This window comes from Wallemia mellicola (assembly GCF_000263375.1).
Source record: "Wallemia mellicola CBS 633.66 unplaced genomic scaffold WALSEscaffold_15, whole genome shotgun sequence".
In the NCBI taxonomy this organism is placed as follows: Eukaryota; Fungi; Basidiomycota; class Wallemiomycetes; order Wallemiales; family Wallemiaceae; genus Wallemia; species Wallemia mellicola.
In genome coordinates, this window is record NW_006531972.1 from 160,578 (window position 1) to 178,049 (window position 17,472).

General features: G+C 40.9%; 8 protein-coding genes across 8 annotated transcripts; 7 read left to right on the forward strand and 1 right to left on the reverse strand.

The window, feature by feature from the left end:
* The first annotated feature begins 174 nt into the window (after positions 1-174).
* On the forward strand, positions 175-5,761 carry WALSEDRAFT_60824 (phospholipase D). Its single transcript, XM_006959209.1, is given in 6 exon segments — positions 175-955; positions 1,004-1,841; positions 1,860-2,528; positions 2,573-4,447; positions 4,494-5,358; positions 5,407-5,761. 5 exon segments carry the CDS (start codon positions 305-307, stop codon positions 4,559-4,561), a joined length of 4,101 nt encoding a protein of 1,366 aa, XP_006959271.1. The 5' UTR covers positions 175-304; the 3' UTR covers positions 4,562-5,358; positions 5,407-5,761.
* WALSEDRAFT_65163 (hypothetical protein) lies at positions 4,626-5,498 on the forward strand (the record flags this gene model as incomplete). Its single annotated transcript, XM_006959210.1, has 2 exons — positions 4,626-5,358; positions 5,407-5,498. 2 exons carry the CDS (start codon positions 4,626-4,628, stop codon positions 5,496-5,498), a joined length of 825 nt encoding a protein of 274 aa, XP_006959272.1.
* Positions 5,762-5,826: 65 nt separating the features above from the next.
* On the forward strand, positions 5,827-6,898 carry WALSEDRAFT_60826 (hypothetical protein). Its single transcript, XM_006959211.1, has 2 exons — positions 5,827-6,711; positions 6,763-6,898. The coding sequence occupies exons 1-2, from the start codon at positions 5,955-5,957 to the stop codon at positions 6,861-6,863; spliced, it is 858 nt and encodes a 285-aa protein (XP_006959273.1). The 5' UTR covers positions 5,827-5,954; the 3' UTR covers positions 6,864-6,898.
* On the forward strand, positions 6,887-7,206 carry WALSEDRAFT_65165 (hypothetical protein; the record flags this gene model as incomplete). Its single annotated transcript, XM_006959212.1, has 3 exons — positions 6,887-6,932; positions 6,982-7,127; positions 7,174-7,206. The coding sequence occupies 3 exons, from the start codon at positions 6,887-6,889 to the stop codon at positions 7,204-7,206; spliced, it is 225 nt and encodes a 74-aa protein (XP_006959274.1).
* WALSEDRAFT_60827 (hypothetical protein) lies at positions 7,173-8,118 on the reverse strand. The gene is made up of 4 exons (XM_006959213.1): positions 8,048-8,118; positions 7,931-7,996; positions 7,859-7,882; positions 7,173-7,812 (listed from the first exon to the last, which is right to left on the reverse strand). Exons 1-4 carry the CDS (start codon positions 8,060-8,062, stop codon positions 7,333-7,335), a joined length of 585 nt encoding a protein of 194 aa, XP_006959275.1. The 5' UTR covers positions 8,063-8,118; the 3' UTR covers positions 7,173-7,332.
* A 347-nt stretch (positions 8,119-8,465) lies between these two features.
* Positions 8,466-11,870, forward strand: WALSEDRAFT_65167 (hypothetical protein; the record flags this gene model as incomplete). The annotated part of the gene is made up of 7 exons (XM_006959214.1): positions 8,466-8,536; positions 8,580-9,967; positions 10,102-10,152; positions 10,203-10,360; positions 10,607-10,616; positions 10,679-10,869; positions 10,914-11,870. 7 exons carry the CDS (start codon positions 8,466-8,468, stop codon positions 11,868-11,870), a joined length of 2,826 nt encoding a protein of 941 aa, XP_006959276.1.
* Positions 11,871-12,129: 259 nt separating this feature from the next.
* On the forward strand, positions 12,130-12,949 carry WALSEDRAFT_58021 (hypothetical protein). The gene has a single exon (XM_006959215.1). The coding sequence runs from the start codon at positions 12,221-12,223 to the stop codon at positions 12,896-12,898; it is 678 nt and encodes a 225-aa protein (XP_006959277.1). The 5' UTR covers positions 12,130-12,220; the 3' UTR covers positions 12,899-12,949.
* Positions 12,950-14,029: 1,080 nt separating this feature from the next.
* WALSEDRAFT_60829 (hypothetical protein) lies at positions 14,030-17,425 on the forward strand. The gene is made up of 3 exons (XM_006959216.1): positions 14,030-15,472; positions 15,521-16,721; positions 16,765-17,425. The coding sequence occupies exons 1-3, from the start codon at positions 14,036-14,038 to the stop codon at positions 17,343-17,345; spliced, it is 3,219 nt and encodes a 1,072-aa protein (XP_006959278.1). The 5' UTR covers positions 14,030-14,035; the 3' UTR covers positions 17,346-17,425.
* The last annotated feature ends 47 nt before the right edge of the window (positions 17,426-17,472 follow it).

A 17,472-nucleotide genomic window follows, 5' to 3' on the forward strand; every position in this document is an offset into this window, starting at 1 on the left:
GTGAACGCACCCACCCAGCTTTGATAGCAGCGTCGAAGATCTCGGGCTCGGTGATGTCCAAATTAGCAGATCTCACTCTAGAGTTGCAACAGACGCAAATATCTAACCATAGCAATAAAATTATGTTAGTATCTCTACCCTACTTCCCGTGTAGATAACTCATCTCTATCTCAGACCAGATGCACAAATAACACAAGAACCCGGCGATGTATCTCCCCCTTTACCCTCTTTAGATACAAAGGAACCTTTAAAACAAACAAAGCAGTCACGCCCTTCTTCTGCACGTCCTTCGCCAACACTCTCAATGAGTTCTTATGCTGGGACTTCTCAGCATCCAAACCCTCGTGCGCGATTACTACTTAATATGCCAGACACCCCTACAAGTTTGGCTGGAAAAGAGGAGGATCCATTTGCCGCGAAGTTCGCACCAAATTCCAGCGAAATGAAGGGCGTCTACTCTGCACAACAATCTCGTTCTTCTTCTATGGCCGCCGAATCCGGAAGTGAATGGGAAGATGAGGAATCTGTTAAACCGAAAAAGAAGAAGAAACAACAGAAAGTCAAATCGCGCAGTCATGATGACGCACAGCAATCTCAATCACGAAATGAGCACTCTGAGCCTTCCAGACCGAACACTGCGACACAAGTATCCAGACGTTCGTCATTTAATGATAACAAAGCTGATAAATTCGATAAGTCGAGTAAACAACGATGGGCTGCTCTCAAAAGTAAAATTATTGGAAATAAAGGTCCAATACAGTCTCGTACAGGTGCTGAAGTTGATTTAGTGTCTGAATGTATGTACGGAATGCTCCCAGCCGTTATGCTCAAGATGGCTCTTGATCGCGACGAACATCAGTCACCACGTATACCAGTATTTCTCCATCATTTGAAGATCAGAGTTAGTGATAGTGTACACCCATTATCCAACACTCATGCTATGTTTAGAATTGAGGTACGTTCTTGTCCTTTCTAAAAATACACCTGCTTAATAATAAAACAGTGCCAATACGGTGATTCTAATCTAAGATGGACAATTTACAGAGAGCTACGTGATTTTGTCAGTCTCCACACACATTTCCGTGTCGCCTCTGTACGTAGAACGATGGAAGGTCTTCCCGAATTTCCAAAAACTAGTCTACCGTACTTCAATCTACTCAAAAGAGAAGTCAGATTAAAAGGAAGGGAATTGTCTAAGTCGGATTTCGCTAGAATGCAAAGAGATGCTCTCCAAAATTACCTCATTGATCTCATTCGTTCGACAATGTTCTCTTCATCTGCTAATCGCATTTGTCGTTTCTTTGAATTCTCAGCCATGACTGTATTCCTCATTTCAAAGGGTGGTAGTCAGGGGAAAGCTGGATATTTGCGCATAATGTCCAACAATTGTGGTAGACTATCAGCACAACCGTCTATTGTATCTGGAATCAAACTAAAGAAACTACGAGAACCAAAGTGGTGGATCGTCAGAGATGATTATCTAGTTTGTGTTGAAGATGCACACTCAATCAACCTTTATGACGTATTCCTGATTGATAGTGACTTTTCAATTGAAAGGCCAAAAAGATACTACAGGCAAACTGCAAATGCAATCAGAGCACCTTTTGTAGAAGGTGAAGCCTTTATTCAGCAGCATCATCCTCACTTGCCTGGTCATCATCCACGACAGGCCACCCAACCAAAGGACAGTAAATTAGATCATGTTAAAAGTATAGACACGCGTCCTTCAAGTTCATATGCGCGTGAAAATAGTGCAGATGAAGCGAACCTCAATCTTGAACAACAGCAAATTAATGATAACGTTGACTCCGATAATCAACTTGTCTCATCTACTTATAAAAAGGACAAAAATAAAACGAAAGACACATCAACACATACTTTCTACATACGTAATAGTGAAAGGAGGATGAAGCTGGTAGCAAAGAATGAGAGACAAATGGAGCAATTTATTCAGAGTATGATGATGATGAAAAATATGACACCTTGGTCACAGATACACAGATTTGATTCATATGCTCCAGTACGCTTGAACGTTAGTGCACAGTGGCTAGTAGATGGTAGAGACTACTACTGGCAATTATCAAGAGCTGTTTCCTTGGCTCAAGAAAGTATTTACATCCATGATTGGTGGTTATCACCTGAACTGCAACTTCGTAGACCAGGTCAACATAAATGGAAACTATCTAATCTCTTGCAACGTAAAGCAGAAGAGGGTGTCAAGATTTATGTCATCGTCTACCGTGAAGTTAGTAACGAATTTACACCAATTGATAGTAATTATACCAAACAAACTTTGCGCTCCTTACATGAGAATATCATGGTACAAAGATCTCCTTCACATTTGTCAACTGGCGTCTTATACTTCTCTCACCACGAGAAGTTATGTGTCATTGATCAAACTATGGCCTTCATGGGTGGATTGGATCTATGTTTTGGTAGATGGGATACGCCGCAACATATCTGCGTCGATGAAGGAGGCGAGAATGGAAATGACTTTATCTGGCCTGGAAAGGATTATTCTAATGCCCGTAAGTTTCCACGTGTATTTTCCAACAAAGTTAACACGAAATAGGTGTTTCCGATTTCCATTCTTTGACTAAACCATACGAAGACATATTTGATAGACCGACCACACCTCGTATGCCATGGCATGACGTCGCTTTACAATTAATCGGACAACCAGCTCGCGATTTATCTAGGCACTTTATCCAACGTTGGAACTACCTCCTTAGGACAAAGCATCATAGCAGAGAGCTCCCATTCTTGCTCCCACCAGGAGACCTCACAAATGCCGAACTCGAAAACCAGAGAATGAAGGGAACTTTAGAGATGCAAATCTGTAGGTCTTGTGGTCCTTGGAGCATTGGTACACCAGACAAAGTAGAACACTCTATTCAAAATGCCTATGTTAAAGCTATTCAAAAGAGTGAACATTTCGTTTATATTGAAAATCAATTCTTTGTTACTTCGACAATTGTCGATACAACTGTAATTGAAAATCAAATAGGAGATGCACTCGTCAATCGTATAATTAGAGCTTATCGTGAAAATCAAACATGGAGAGCATGTATAATTGTACCTCTTTTACCAGGATATGCTGAATCAGTTGATAACCCTAACGCATCATCAGTTCGATTAATTGTCGATTGTCAAAACAGGTCAATTTGCAGAGGTGCACATTCCATTTTCGCGAGATTGAGAAAGGAGGGTATAGATCCGGATGATTATATCACTTTCTTCAGTTTGAGAAGTTGGGGTAAATTCAAATCAGGTAACCTGACTTCAGAGATACTCTATATTCACGCCAAGACAATGACAGTTGATGATAGACTGACAATTATTGGTAGTGCCAATATAAATGAACGTAGTCAACGTGGTGATAGAGATTCAGAGATAGCTTCAATTATTCGTGACACTGATATGATAGATAGCCAAATGGCTGGAAAACCTTACAAAGTTGGTCGTTTCAACCATAGTCTTAGAGTTAGATTAATGAGGGAGCATCTTGGAATCGATGTCGATGATATTAAAAGTAATGAAACATTTGCGAAAGGAGAATCTGAAGCGGTATCTCATGAGCAACCTCAAGCTAATGGTGAAGAAGGCATTGGACAGACGAGTGGTTCTAAATACTGGGCACCTGAGAATGACCATATACATACAAAGGATGATAGACATTACCACAACAAACAGGCCCCAGATCTTGAAGTAACAGAGCCACTTGACAGATTGCAGAATGCTATAAAGAGATCTTATCAAGAATTGAGAGGTGAAGCAAATGATGATGCATCTATCAGCAAGAAAGTGGAACAAGATGAAGCTGACAAGGTTAATGGAGATAACCTAATTACACCTGAAAGACCATACGGTAGTAACGTCGAGAGACGCACGCGTAGTCGCGGATACAGTACTACGTCATCTGCAACGGCTTTCGATCAGCGTCGTGGAAGAAGATCAACAATTGCTACGACCAAGAGTGGGAACTTCACTATGCCATTCCCGGGTCCTTCATTCGATAAGGACAGCTTCATAGATCCTTGTTCTGAGACCTTCTTTGAAGATATTTGGATAGCTTCTGCAATCTACAATACAGAGATTTATAGAAAGGTCTTCCACGTAACACCAGACGATACAGTTACTACATGGGGTCATTTGAAGAACTTCAATATGCTTGCTGACAAGCACAAGAGACCAATAGTCGAGGATCTCACCAATGGTGTGGAACGGTCGAACAGTGGATCATCATCGAGATACCTCAACGGCTTTACTAATAATGACGAAGAAAGCAATGGATCGCCTAAACCACAAAGAAGTAGACGTAATACACGTAATCCGAGCGTTACTGCGGAACCTGGTGGTTACACTCGTAGTGAAATTGAATCAATGGAGAAAATGTTAAATCAATTAAAAGGCAACTTAGTTTTATACCCAACTAAGTTCCTTGAAAGTGAGTAACTCGGTTTTGTTGATACAACCCACTAATGACATAATAGCTGAAGATATGTCTGGCAATTTCCTCTTTAATGCTGATCATCTACATCCACTTCAAGTATACAATTAATATACCCATAAAAACACTCCTTGTACTTTTTCTAAATTACCTTATTCTTCATACTACAACTATCATGAAAATCAGCGAAATAAAGTTAAAGCATTCAATCAAAGGCTTGAAAGCGTATGAGAAGTTAGCGCTTAGGAAATTCGACAGTGACGATGCGTGGTTTATTTCAGATAAGCTGCGTAGTTACGATTACGAGGGTTCAAGCATCGTTTTCACTGTCCGTTTGTTCAACGGTTTAGAGTTAACTTCAGGCGTAATTGGACAAGTTGCACCACACAACTACGACTGGTTGAATGCTAAATACAACACCGTAGCTAAATACCACATGTCTAGTCATCTCTATGGACAAAACCTTATCGTAAAACATCATTCTATACCTAGTTGGCAATTATCACCTGAAGATACATCACGTATTGCTGCAATGGCAGATGTGAGCGAGTATACCAATGAATACTTTCGTACTCTCCTCGTAGAAGAAAAAGGATGTCAAGTCGACTGGAATGAGTTAAGTGATGATTACAGAACTTTCATAAGCACCTTTGAGAAAAAGACACTTCTACATTTTACTGGTGACGAACTTGATGGATTCTTCAAATCCATCTTCCCAAGTTCCGTTGCGAAGACTGGTCCGAATGGCTGTTATTATATTGAAAATGTCCGCATAAAGGATTCTAACGAGAAACTGAAGATTAGTCCAACTAATCTCATGGGTGAAAAAACTGAAAACAAGTATCCGGAGTATGCAGCTCATGGAGGTGCTTTCCCTATCAATATTAAGAATGTATTGAGTCCAATTGGTGAGTATTTGATGTTTTCCGTGTAAATTTCAACTAACACAATCTCAGGAGCACTATCAATATCAGGTTTGCCTAATGGATCGCTAGACCATGCTGTGGCTTATAACGTCATTACTGAATTGGCTGCACATCAAGCTTAAGTCTAGATAGGATCGTCTGACTGTGATTGTCATCAAAGGTATACTGTAACTTGTAAAATTTTGACGAAATACATTACTCAATTGGAAATCAAGAATCTGAAATGTTTCTACGGCGGATTAATTAAGTGGAGACAACAATTATATAGGTAAAAATGCATTATGAAGGTCCCATAATATTTCAGCGAATAGATTTGATCAACAAAAACACGGTTTGTGTCCAAATTCCAAAAACATAATGCTTGATTAACTCTAGCTACACTTTTATGCTGATTGATAGACATTGACGTTGCTGTCAACTTACGTAATAATCAACGATTTGTAAATATCTCAGTCGACTTCTCTAAAGACAACTAATGAGATTAGTACACGATCGTAAATGGTTTACTTGAAATTATGAGAGCTTGGACAGATACTTAATTTATCAGATCACATAATCAGTACTTAGACGAAGCATGCATGTCGGTTGTCTCACTCAACCCTAGGATGAGAATAAGTGAAATTAGAATAAAACATTCGATAAAAGATCTCAAAGCATATGATAAAATAGCGCTTAGGAAGTTTGATAGTAAAGATGCATGGTTCATCTCAGACAAGCTCCGTAGTTACGATTACGAGGGTGCGGACATAGTGTTTGCAATCCGTCTGTTTAACGGTTTAGAGCTGGCTTCTGGTGTGATTGGACAGGTCGCACCACACAACTATGACTGGTTGAACGCTAAACTAAACACTGTTGCGAAATATCACATGTCCAGTTACCTCTATGGTCAAACTTTAGTTACTAAACATCACAGCTTGCCTGATTATGCGTTATCGTCTAGTGATACTTCCCGCATTGTTCAAATTACAGATTCGTTCGAAAGTGTAAAAGAATACTTCCGCACAGTACTCATAGAGGATAAGGGTTCTACCATTTCATGGCATGAGTTGCATTCCAAACAGCGGGAATTTGCCAGGACTGTCAGCGGCAAAACGGTGGAGATAGCTTCGGATGCAGTCGAAAGATTCTTCAGATCTATATTTCCTAACTCTGAGACCAAAGAAGATGGTAAACGAGGGCTATACATTCGCAATCTACGCCTGAAGGAATCTCACGAGAAGGTGAATATCAGCGCTACTAAAGTCATGGATGAGAAGACAGAAAACAAGTTCCCAAATTATGCAGCAGATGGTGGAGCTTTTCCTATCAATGTCAGAGGAATTTCAGGTCCAATTGGTATGTATTGAGCTTTCTTGAAGTGACATCAGCTTACAACCAATCATAAAGGTGCGATAACAATATCAGGATTACCAAAGAACTTAGTAGACCACGCATTGGCGTATAAAGTAATTTCTGAGTTGTCTGCTCATCAGTCTAAGAATAATTAGCTTGTTGTATCCATACATCCATAATGGTTAAAATTGCTTGGGGAAGATGGGCATTTTGGAGTAGCATCAGTGAGTTAGTTATTAATCAAGGTAGTATAATATTTATTGGATTTCTCAGTCGTTGGTTCTGGATATGGTTTGATGGTTGGATTGACACCATCCGACGAGGAATTATATAATAAGCTCTCACCAGATTTACAGAGGAGGGTCGATCAACAACGTAAACAAAGGTTACAGTTAGAAAAACAAGGAGATTTAGAGAAAGTGAGTGTATCTGCTTTGTTAGCCCACCCTTGCTTAAATTACTCAGGCAAATGCATTACCAACAAATAAAATTGTATAATTAAATTAAAAATTAGATTTATTGACATGTAGAAACTATAGAAAGTGAGAAAGATTGAATAGAGAGCTGTATTGGGTGAAATTTTTCTTCATATTTTATAAGAAGGGTATAGGAATGAACGTAGGTTTAAAGGATAACACATTTACGTTTTGAGGATCTTGATTTGACAACTGGTGGCTCTAATGCAGCGACGATAGCTTCGTCAAAGACATTCTTGAGACCTTTCTGTGTAAGAGCTGAGCATTCAACGTATTTAACGGCGCCTAACTCTCTAGCTAATCTTTCACCCAACTCGACAGAGATTGGTTGCTGCTTTTGTCGTGCGAGCTTCTCTCTAACGGATGGATCGTCGCGTAAATCAACTTGTGTACCGACGACGATGCAAGGTACTGCAGGGCAATGGTGGTGTACTTCTGGGAACCATTTCTCTTTAACGTTTTCGAAACTTGCTGGTGAAGTAACGGAGAAACAAACTAAGAAAACGTCGGTTTGAGGGTAGGATAACGGTCTCAGCCTGTCGTAATCTTCTTGACCTGCAGTATCGAATAAACCTAGTGTGTAAGGGTCCTCTCCAATCATGACCGTGACTGCATAGTTATCGAAAACCTGATGATAGTGAGTTTAGCTATAGGGGGACCAGCGTTAGACTAACAGTTGGGACGTATTCTGAAGGGAACTAAAAAGTGTGTGAGTGGATACGCTATTGTGTGGCTAAGATACACACCTTGTTGGTAGTATAACTGATCAATAAACAGGTCTTTCCGACAGCACCATCACCGACGACGACGCACTGGGATGGATCACGTTAGCATATTGCAATAGCATCATCAGCCAACACTACCTTGATTGTTTGCATTTATATTTAATTTAACTGAGTGGTGGTTTCTGTACAAACTAACTAAACTGACGAAAATCCAATATACAGCAAAATTTAAAAAAGACACGATCAGCGCGTATATTACGCGTCCGTTAAATACACGGTATACTATATATTCTCTCCGCTCAGATAATTTTCTCCAGCTAGCAAGCCTATAGGCTGGCTAGTGTGGCGTCTACAGAGCGTTTTTAGTGTGCTGGTAGGACGTACATATAGAATATAATTGGCATGCATTTAATATTCATAAAGTTATGTAAAATCACAAACGTCTGTCAGCGCCTACCAGAGTGACAACGTCAAGCAAGCTGTAACTGGATGTCAAACGTAGCTGCGACAAGAATTGAAATCTAACGGACGTTTTAATTCTTTGTTGAAAACAACAATGTTTGATCCAAAATTGTCTATCGTACCAGATGATAACAATATTTATATGTTTGGTACAACGAGAACATGGTTAGTGATATCTTCTTATCGTGGCTTGGCTAACGACATACAGTTCTCAGTATAGTTTATCAGGAAATATAATCATCAGTATTCCTCCACTCGAGCGTAAACAGCTCCGTATACACTCACTCTCAGTTACTTTCCAAGGCGCTGCACAATACAGCGACAGCCAAAGCAGGCTATCCAACTACAGGTTAGCACATTGCTCAGACCAGATTGTCAAGCGTACGAATGCTCCACATGTGTTTGAGAACGACAGCAACGAATTCATCAATGTTTCAGTTTTCTTCGATCTTCGCCTGAATGGCTGGCTACCACCATCTATAAGTTTACCATCTTCACGGACTTCATACGGTTTATTCGCCAAAATGGAATGTACGATCGAACCAATTGAACACTCTAAGAGGAGTTCCTTATTATGGCCTCTGAACAATACGATAAAGAAACTCACGGTACTTGCACCAGAATCAGAAATATATATAACGCGACACCGCAATCAACATCAGCGCTCCCGGGTGCATAACATACGTTCGCAGTGTCCTACCCATGACATAAAAGATTTCAAGCCAGTCCGGATTGGCATCAAGACACCAATGTGGTATTTCACTGACGATGATGATCTCAAGCTGGATATCTTCACAGGTTTGGTCAACGACGACTCAGATGAATCGACAGAGGCACGTCTGGAATCTCTCCAACTTGGATGCGTGGAGGAAATACATTATACTTCTGAGCCACGACAGAGGTACTTACAGACATATCCGCTGCCGCAGTGCCAACCGCCCACGTACCCACTCATCCCCTTCAATAATAGCCTCCCAGAACACACGTTGAATGACATTGCAAGCACACTCGGTATTTCAACCATGCCTACCAGCTATACTCGCTCGCGGCTAGTGGCTAGAGGTGTAGGACCACCGCCTGCAACTGCTGCATTCGCGACTCATACATTTGGCGAAGAAGGTGTAAACATTAGCGGGAAGCTTACTGCTAGAATAGCCTTGACGTTGCCTATGCCAACAAAAGAAGAGCGCTCAAGTGATAAAGTCAATCCAAATGGCTGCAATTCGTCGCCATATCCTGACTGTGAGACGCCTTTTGTCAAGGTAAGACATGCGCTCAGGTTGATATTGAACATAATAAGAAAGGCGCCAGGCGACGAAGAATGGAGAGGTGAAAGCATAGATATTACAATCCCAGTGTGGTTCTCAACGAGGTCTTCAGACAGCCAGATTGAAGTGCAGGCACAAAGACTGGCATTACTCAAAAGCAAAGGATTGCTACCACATTCTAACCTCCCAGCTTATAGCCAACTCTATACAGACCAGGGTGCGCAAGTTGAAGACGAAGAGGCCCCACCGCGTTATAATAAAAACCCTGAACCAAATGAAGAGACACTTCTTAGCGGGGAATCGCTCAGAAGAACGAATATACCACCACGTCTGGAACTGGATGGACAGACGACATACATAAATTATACACGAGGAATTAATTCACCAATCTCACCAGAACCCTTCATAGGCGAACGATCATCATCGAGGAATCTAATGACATAATGACAAACTTACCCTCAGGATGGGATAAATTATTTGATAGTAACTCTAATAAATACTACTACGTAAATTGTTAGTTTAGTTTTTTCGTTGATATGTCTGCTAATTGCATATGTGTGAAGATAATTACGATCCACCTACGACACAGTGGAAGAAACCAAATAAGCTTAAACTTAAATTAAAGCGTGTGTTCAGTCATCCCGGTGGTTCGAAGGAACGTCAGAAGAGGGAAATTAAGGGTACAGGCCAAGCAAAGGGTTTCGCGGTACCAATGGGAATAGTAGGACTAGCAAATATGGCATAACGACTGTAAACCTATCATACATACAATGATCTAAAATAGAAAACTGTCTCACTGGGCTGTGCGTCGAACGTACGGTAAATTTGATAACCGTAAAGCCCCGTAGTCCTAAATTAAATACGGCGGTATTCAATTTATTCCTTCCAAAAAAGGTAACTGAATTAATCAAGTTGTCTGAGGATGACGTAGAAATTGCGCATTGACATTGATTAATCGACCTGATAGAACTGCGTTGGTTGGGAACATCCATAAAAAATCATATGCAACTAAAAACCTTAAGCCTTTTGGGATTATTAGGCTTATCGAGCGCGGGGTTGCTCGACAATCTCTCCAGTCTGACTGAAGGTCACTACATTATGAGCTTCAAGCCTGACGTAGACCAAAGCAAGCATTATGGGCTCTTAGAGAACCTTTTAGGCTCACAATCAAGCATCAAGCATAAGTATGATGGTTTCTACAACGGCTATGCGCTCAATATGGGTAGCAATGTGAGTCTTCTCGCCTATAGTTGCGTTTCCTAACAAGTAGGCAGCTCTTAGGTGGTTTATTAGATAGCCTCCTTGGAGATATCGCAGATATGGAGGAAGATGTCGAAGTTGAGGCATATGCGATCCAGGACGATGCTACCTGGAACCTGCAGCGTATCATACAAAGGGATGCTCTCCCAGCTGGTTCAGACAGTCATTCACAGGACTATCAATACGCGTACACTGGTGACGGATCCGGCGTCGACGTCTATGTCATTGATACAGGTATTCGTGTCTCACACGATGAATTTGAAGGTCGCGCATCATACGGCTATAACGGTACGTCAGGAGACGGATCTGACCAAGTACACCATGGTACACACGTAGCCGCCCTCATTGGTGGTAAGACCTACGGTACGGCCAAAAAAGCGAACTTGATTAGTGTCAAGGTACTCGACGCAAATGGACAAGGCAGAGCATCCGACGTCCTCGCAGGTGTAAACTGGGCAGTCAACCAAGCCAAATCAACGGATAAACCTAGTATCGCGTCACTCAGTTTGGGTGGACCTGGTTCAAACGCGATGGATAATATCGTTAATGATGCAACAAAATCAGGTGTTCATTTCGTCGTTGCCAGTGGAAATTACAACGAAGACGCCTGCTCATCATCTCCAGCCAGAGTTGAGTCCGCCATTACAGTAGGTGCAAGCGATATCAGTGATAGAAGAGCGCCATTTTCAAGTTATGGTGACTGTGTCGATTTGTACGCACCAGGTGTCGATATCTTGAGTGCTGGTAATGAAAACGACCAAGCTACACTCTATCTCAACGGTAGCTCAATGAGCGCACCAATCGTCAGTGGTATGCTTGCGACTATAATCTCAAACGAGGGCGATATTTCACCGGAGGATATGCAGAACCGTATCAATGATCTCAGCACGGATAGCATCGTATCTGAGTCGAACCCAGTTAACAAAGATGCGGGTAACGCTACACTCGCATACTATAACCCAACCCAATAGGTTACTTGTGATGGTATACACTGGATGTGTATATTTTTTGTATATCTTTATCTCTTCTTATTCATTCCTTTGTTAGTATAATTCGTCGAAGAAGAATGCCCAGCCGAAATTCCGGCGAAGGACGGATCTAAGTGGGAGAAATCACAAATGTAAGGTAAACTATAGTATATTTATGATAGATAAACGAACTATAGTACTCTCTTACGATAACCCCCATACGCTTCTTAATCAATAACTGTCATCATCATAAAATGAATTCCGAACTCAATGGTTATATTTATGATTATTTATACAAAAATAATTTATTAAAAACAGCCCAAAGCTTCTTAAACGAAACCCAAAATCAATCTATGGGCCCATCTGCTAGTGGTAGTCTACCATCGCCGAAAGTGAAGATAGATACACCAAAGAGTTACCTATTTGAATGGTTTATTATAAACTTAGAACTACAATATCAAAATCAGTTCAGATCACCAAACTATTATGAAATTAATTTTAATTTACAACAGAGGTATGATGTATCTCAGAAGAAATATATGATGAAACAAAGAGCAGGCGCTGTACAACATCCAGCTAGGCCATACCCTGCACAGATGATCAGACCACCTATGTCTATACCGTCGATGCCACCACCACCCACGCCGATTCAACAACAACAACAGCCTCAACAACCTCAACAAGCCCAGCAACCTCAACAATTCCAACCTCAAATAAATGGCTATTCGCCTACTGATGAGTCCCCTAAGCAAAGAGTCACACGTCAGAATAAGCGTGCTACAAAAAAGAAGAAAAAAGACGATGACGACGAAAGTTTCAACAATGACGACGGTGGGGGAACTCCTTCACAAAATGATTCACCTGCTATTACACCATCAGAGATACTGGCCAATATAGATAATCAACAACAATCTACCCCAAATTCCAACGAAAACATTAATCAACAAGAAAATTTTCTGGATTTCAATATGCTTAACGATTTACCGCAAATGAACGATTTGAATGAAATTTTTAATGATCCGTTATCTTGAAAATTAAACTTTGTACATATTTTTTATTTTTTATATTATACGCGTTTGTTTCCATTTGACGTTGAGCAAGCGATTAGTGAAAGACGCGATGGAGACGCGTAGAAAATCAACAACGTTCTTAGAAAAAGATAAAGATAAAGATAAAGAGAATTTAAAACTAAAAGAATCTAAGAAATCACGCTCAAAGTCACTCGGAGGTCATCATTTACCACGAGATGGAGATGGAGATGGAGATGGAGATGAAGATGACGACGATTTGACGCCATCTAAATTAGCTAGAAGGAAAGCTGTGAGCGTGATAATTACGAGTATATATATATATCTAATAGATCTCTAGAAACCGCGTAGATCTATACTAAAACCACAGCCACCACCATCCGAAGATGAGGATGAAGAACGCGAGTTAGAGCTCCAATCAGCTAAGAAGGCCCCTAGAAAGTCTGAAGCGAGTAGAAGAGTGTCTTTTGCTAGTCACTGCTTTATCCGGTGTGTAGATATCGCGATCATCTCATATCTTTATTGACGCGTTACAGATTATTTGAAGATGAAGATGGTAATAAGCAGGCATCTAGTAGCCCAAGGAAGTCACCATCACCTAGAAAACCCAAACCATCTCCTCAAAAGTCCCCTTCAAAACAGTCAAACGACTCAGACACCTCAGATATGTCAATCGCTTCACAAGATGTTACCTTTGCATTCAAGAATGCTATAGAGAGGAAGAGACCGCTTGATGGTTCAGATACAGAATCTGATGATGAACCGACACAATCACAAGAGGCCCAAGATGATAATAACGATGATCCAACTATGCAGATGGACTTGACAGAGGCTGTAGGAGGTTTTATAAATAAATCTCCTCAGAAGTCTCCACCAAAATCGCCTCATAGATCACCTCATAAATCGCCTCACAAATCTCCTCATAAATCACCTCATAAATCGCCTCACAAATCTCCCCACAAGTCACCAAATACTTCTACACGCAAATCACCAAGACTATCAGCACATAACCAGTCAGATGATGTTAAAATAGAAGAACCTCCACTTGAAATGCCTAAATTCACTTTATCACCTACTGCATCTGAGAAAGCAAACGATTCTTCCTCCTCAGACAATGATGAAGATGAGGCAGATACAACCATGGATTTCACAGTATCGATGTCACAGACTGGTGTTCCAAAATTACCACAATTTGAGACTGGAAGACGTAGATCAAGTCTAGATAGACGCAGTAGTGTAATAAAGCAAAATTCGGGATCACCTGAAGGACCATCTGTTGTTTCTATGGATGTTGACAATAGCAGTAGTAGCGATGACGAAGAGAATGACCAGCAGATGCTTCTGCAACCGCCTCCTCCAGCTCAGATACAAACTTCGCAGCAGTCACATTCACCAAGTGATAGTGATAGTGATAGTGATGGCAATGGAGATGATATGGATCTTACCAAAGCTGTAACGACACAAATCAATACTGGTGATGTAGATAATAATGCGCAGCCACAGCAAGAAGGTGACGCTTCAGTGACGATGGATATGACACAAGCAATTGGTGGCCTCCTCCAAAATGATAAAAGTCAGACTGAGATCAATGACAAGAGTGATATAAAAGAAGATCAATCAGATGATGATAACTCAATCGCCAGCAACAACGATCAGAGTATGACGATGGAAATGACGCAAGCTGTAGGAGGCTTCACCAATTTCCCAACTATACCAGAAGAGGAGAGTAGCAATTCTGACAACGATAATGATGTCGATGCTACCATGACAATGGAAATTACAAGGCCAATTGGTAAAGGTATTCTCATCAATGATGAAACCAGACGCTTGAGGAAGAGTCTTGGGCCGCGAATGTCTAGAGTTAGTTTCGCACCATCAGTGAAAGCCTCACCACCAAAAGCTTCAAACGGCCCACGCCCATCACTTAAAAGTGCTCTCAAATCATCTAGTTCATTTGAACAATCTCAATCACCAAAGAAAGCTATCTCACCGAAAGGATCACCGAAGGATAAAACCGGCAAGACACGCAGCAGCTTCTCAGCACCAACTCAATCTAGCATGTTGAAGAAGTCTAGTGTTAGACATAGTTTAGGTGGCGCCCTTGGCGGTACTACTTCTTCCCCTCTTAGGAGCGCACTAAAGAATGCATCAGCTAGAAGTCCTGGAAGGGCTAAGAAGAGGGCATCATTTGCTGGTGATCTTCGTCAAGAGAATGTCGAACCTTCAAAGCCAATGTCACCACTCGTGCAGCGCTTACAACTCGCCTCACCTTTACGTCCTCCTCCTTTCAAATTGGATGTTAATGGCGAGAAGGATGAAGATGACAAGTCCAACAAAGAGGAAGGTGATAAACATACGAAAAAACCAAGAAGGAGATCATCACTTGCGCTTTCCACTCATGCGCTCGAGGCAACACCTGACACACTCGCTTCTGAGAAAGCCAAAGAAGAGCGAGAAAAGAAAGACAAGGAGCGGGTGTATGAGAAAGAAGTGGAAGAGGAGCGCAAGCGTAAGTCCACAGAAGAAGAAAAGCGGATAAAGGAAGCAGAGGAAAATCAGAAAACGGCGGCAGATGAGGTGAGCAAGAGCAATATAGATATCTCACACGTTACTGACATGCCACAGCAATCTCACTCGACAAATGACAATAGTGATGCAGTTGACAAGTCAATCTCCGGAGAGAAGTCACAAGTTCAAGCACCTCAATTGGGTACACCGACACGTCGTCGATCACTCCATGCATCGCAAATGACACCATCTAAATTACGCAACTCAATCATTGCATCGCAAACAAACTCACCAAACTCGACACCAAAACGACAATCATTGAGGTTGGCATCAAGTGTCACAACACCACAGAAGGAAGCCTTTGCTGAGGAAAAAGCTGAGCCAGTTGCACCACCTGCAAGGGATGAATTCGCAGCTGGACCAGAAACTGAGAAAATGATAGAAGGATTAATGCAAGAAGATGAAGATGTTGACAATGAAAGCAGCGTTGAAGCACCTGTTCAAATAAGTTTAAATGATTTCCTTGATTTAACTGACATGAAATTCTTGGATGGAATATCAACTATAAAGAGAAGGTCCACTGTTGGTGTTGGTGGTTTAGGCGGCTTAAAGCAACAATCCCAGAAAGATCCTACTTCTTTGGATTACCTCCGCGCTCACAATGTCACGGGCCCAAAATTGGAAATGATGTATTGGTGCTGTCATGAACTCAAACGCTATATCAGTGAAGGTATAGAAGCTCTCAATAGCTATGAAAGAGAAGTAGATAATGAGAATCCACCAGTAATAGTTGATTATTTGTTAGCTAGTGAAGAGATGAGAATACGCATTGAGGCTCAATTGAAAATAGTTAAAAATAACTCACGTCTTGACGCTAAACGTGTATGGTATGGATGGAGAAAAGAACTTGTTCACGGCCATTCAGAATCGATCAATGATTCTTTCAAGTCTCTTGAGAAGGATATAGGCGTATTAAAGGAGACGAGAGGCGCATTGAAGGAGAAGCTTCCTGAGTTACGCAGTTTGAGAGAAAAATTAGAAGTAGAGTTACGTCGAGAAAGAGAAATTGTTAGAGATATCGCAAGCTGCGATAAAGAAGAAGTTGAAGGATTGAGAGAAGCTATCGCTGAGCAAGCACAGCCACTCGAACTCTATAAAGCGGAGATAAGCTCAAATAATGAGGAGTTAACGAGACTGAGAACTCGTCTGGAAGCTAAGAAAGAAACACTCAGTAATAACCGTCTAGCTATCGAAAATAACCGTAACGAATGGGATATGGTGAGATGTCTTACCAAAGCTGAAGCCATGAAGAGGAGACGTAAGTCATTTTATTAGTTTGAATTTTACTAACGAATACTCAGGTGAATACGAATCTCTTCAAAGTCTCCATAGTTGGCATATTCAACATCTTTCACAGAGTCACAAGAAATTCAACTACGCAGAAGATATTGAAATAAATATCACAGATATGGGTGTAGAGTTAATTCTACTTCCACCGAAGAAAGGTGAACTTGGTCCACTTTTGGAATACCTCCTTGATTGTCTTCGCGGTCAGTTAACAGAAGAGGGCATCTCACATACCACTGAATTAAGCTACACTCTTCAACGTGTGTCGACATTATGGACGAAGGTCAAGAAAGTTCACTCGGAGTTCAAGAATTTGGCTCAAATGTATAGATTACTCTTCACTGTTTCAGATGAAGGTGATTTAGTGGTCAAGTTGTCAATACTGAAACGTTTGCAAAAGTTACAATTTGAAGTAACAATTGGAAGTGACTTATTAGTCGACTTATCGTCAGCTTTGCGTAAAGCTAGGATTAAAACTGACGTTATAATTGGTGAAGATGTCAATGTCGAGACGATTACACAATCACTTATGGCCAAATTATCAAATACAGATGATAAAAGCATCGTTGAAGCCTTTGATGGAATAGTCATTTAGCTTTAATTATAATTCTACCAGTTTAATAGATTTTGTTGTAATATCAGTAGTATAATATATCTTGCCTTCTAATTTCAGAATCGTTGAATATAAACTGTAAAAAAACGAACAAAACGCGTCACTTTTT

What these genes read in the sequence shown, in the direction of transcription:
- WALSEDRAFT_60824 (XM_006959209.1), top strand. Translation starts at nt 305, where the DNA reads ATGAGTTCTTATGCTGGGACTTCTCAGCATCCAAACCCTCGTGCGCGA. An exon ending in ATGCTATGTTTAGAATTGAG is followed by an intron (nt 956 to 1,003) that starts GTACGTTCTTGT and finishes ATAATAAAACAG; the next exon opens with TGCCAATACGGTGATTCTAA. An exon ending in AAAGGATTATTCTAATGCCC is followed by an intron (nt 2,529 to 2,572) that starts GTAAGTTTCCAC and finishes AACACGAAATAG; the next exon opens with GTGTTTCCGATTTCCATTCT.
- WALSEDRAFT_60826 (XM_006959211.1), top strand. Translation starts at nt 5,955, where the DNA reads ATGTCGGTTGTCTCACTCAACCCTAGGATGAGAATAAGTGAAATTAGA. An exon ending in AGGAATTTCAGGTCCAATTG is followed by an intron (nt 6,712 to 6,762) that starts GTATGTATTGAG and finishes CCAATCATAAAG; the next exon opens with GTGCGATAACAATATCAGGA.
- WALSEDRAFT_60827 (XM_006959213.1), bottom strand. An exon ending in TCAGTTATACTACCAACAAG is followed by an intron (nt 7,883 to 7,930) that starts GTGTGTATCTTA and finishes CACACTTTTTAG; the next exon opens with TTCCCTTCAGAATACGTCCC. An exon ending in CTTCAGAATACGTCCCAACT is followed by an intron (nt 7,813 to 7,858) that starts GTTAGTCTAACG and finishes CACTATCATCAG; the next exon opens with GTTTTCGATAACTATGCAGT.
- WALSEDRAFT_58021 (XM_006959215.1), top strand. Translation starts at nt 12,221, where the DNA reads ATGGGCCCATCTGCTAGTGGTAGTCTACCATCGCCGAAAGTGAAGATA.
- WALSEDRAFT_60829 (XM_006959216.1), top strand. Translation starts at nt 14,036, where the DNA reads ATGGATTTCACAGTATCGATGTCACAGACTGGTGTTCCAAAATTACCA. An exon ending in AGAAAACGGCGGCAGATGAG is followed by an intron (nt 15,473 to 15,520) that starts GTGAGCAAGAGC and finishes GACATGCCACAG; the next exon opens with CAATCTCACTCGACAAATGA. An exon ending in TGAAGCCATGAAGAGGAGAC is followed by an intron (nt 16,722 to 16,764) that starts GTAAGTCATTTT and finishes ACGAATACTCAG; the next exon opens with GTGAATACGAATCTCTTCAA.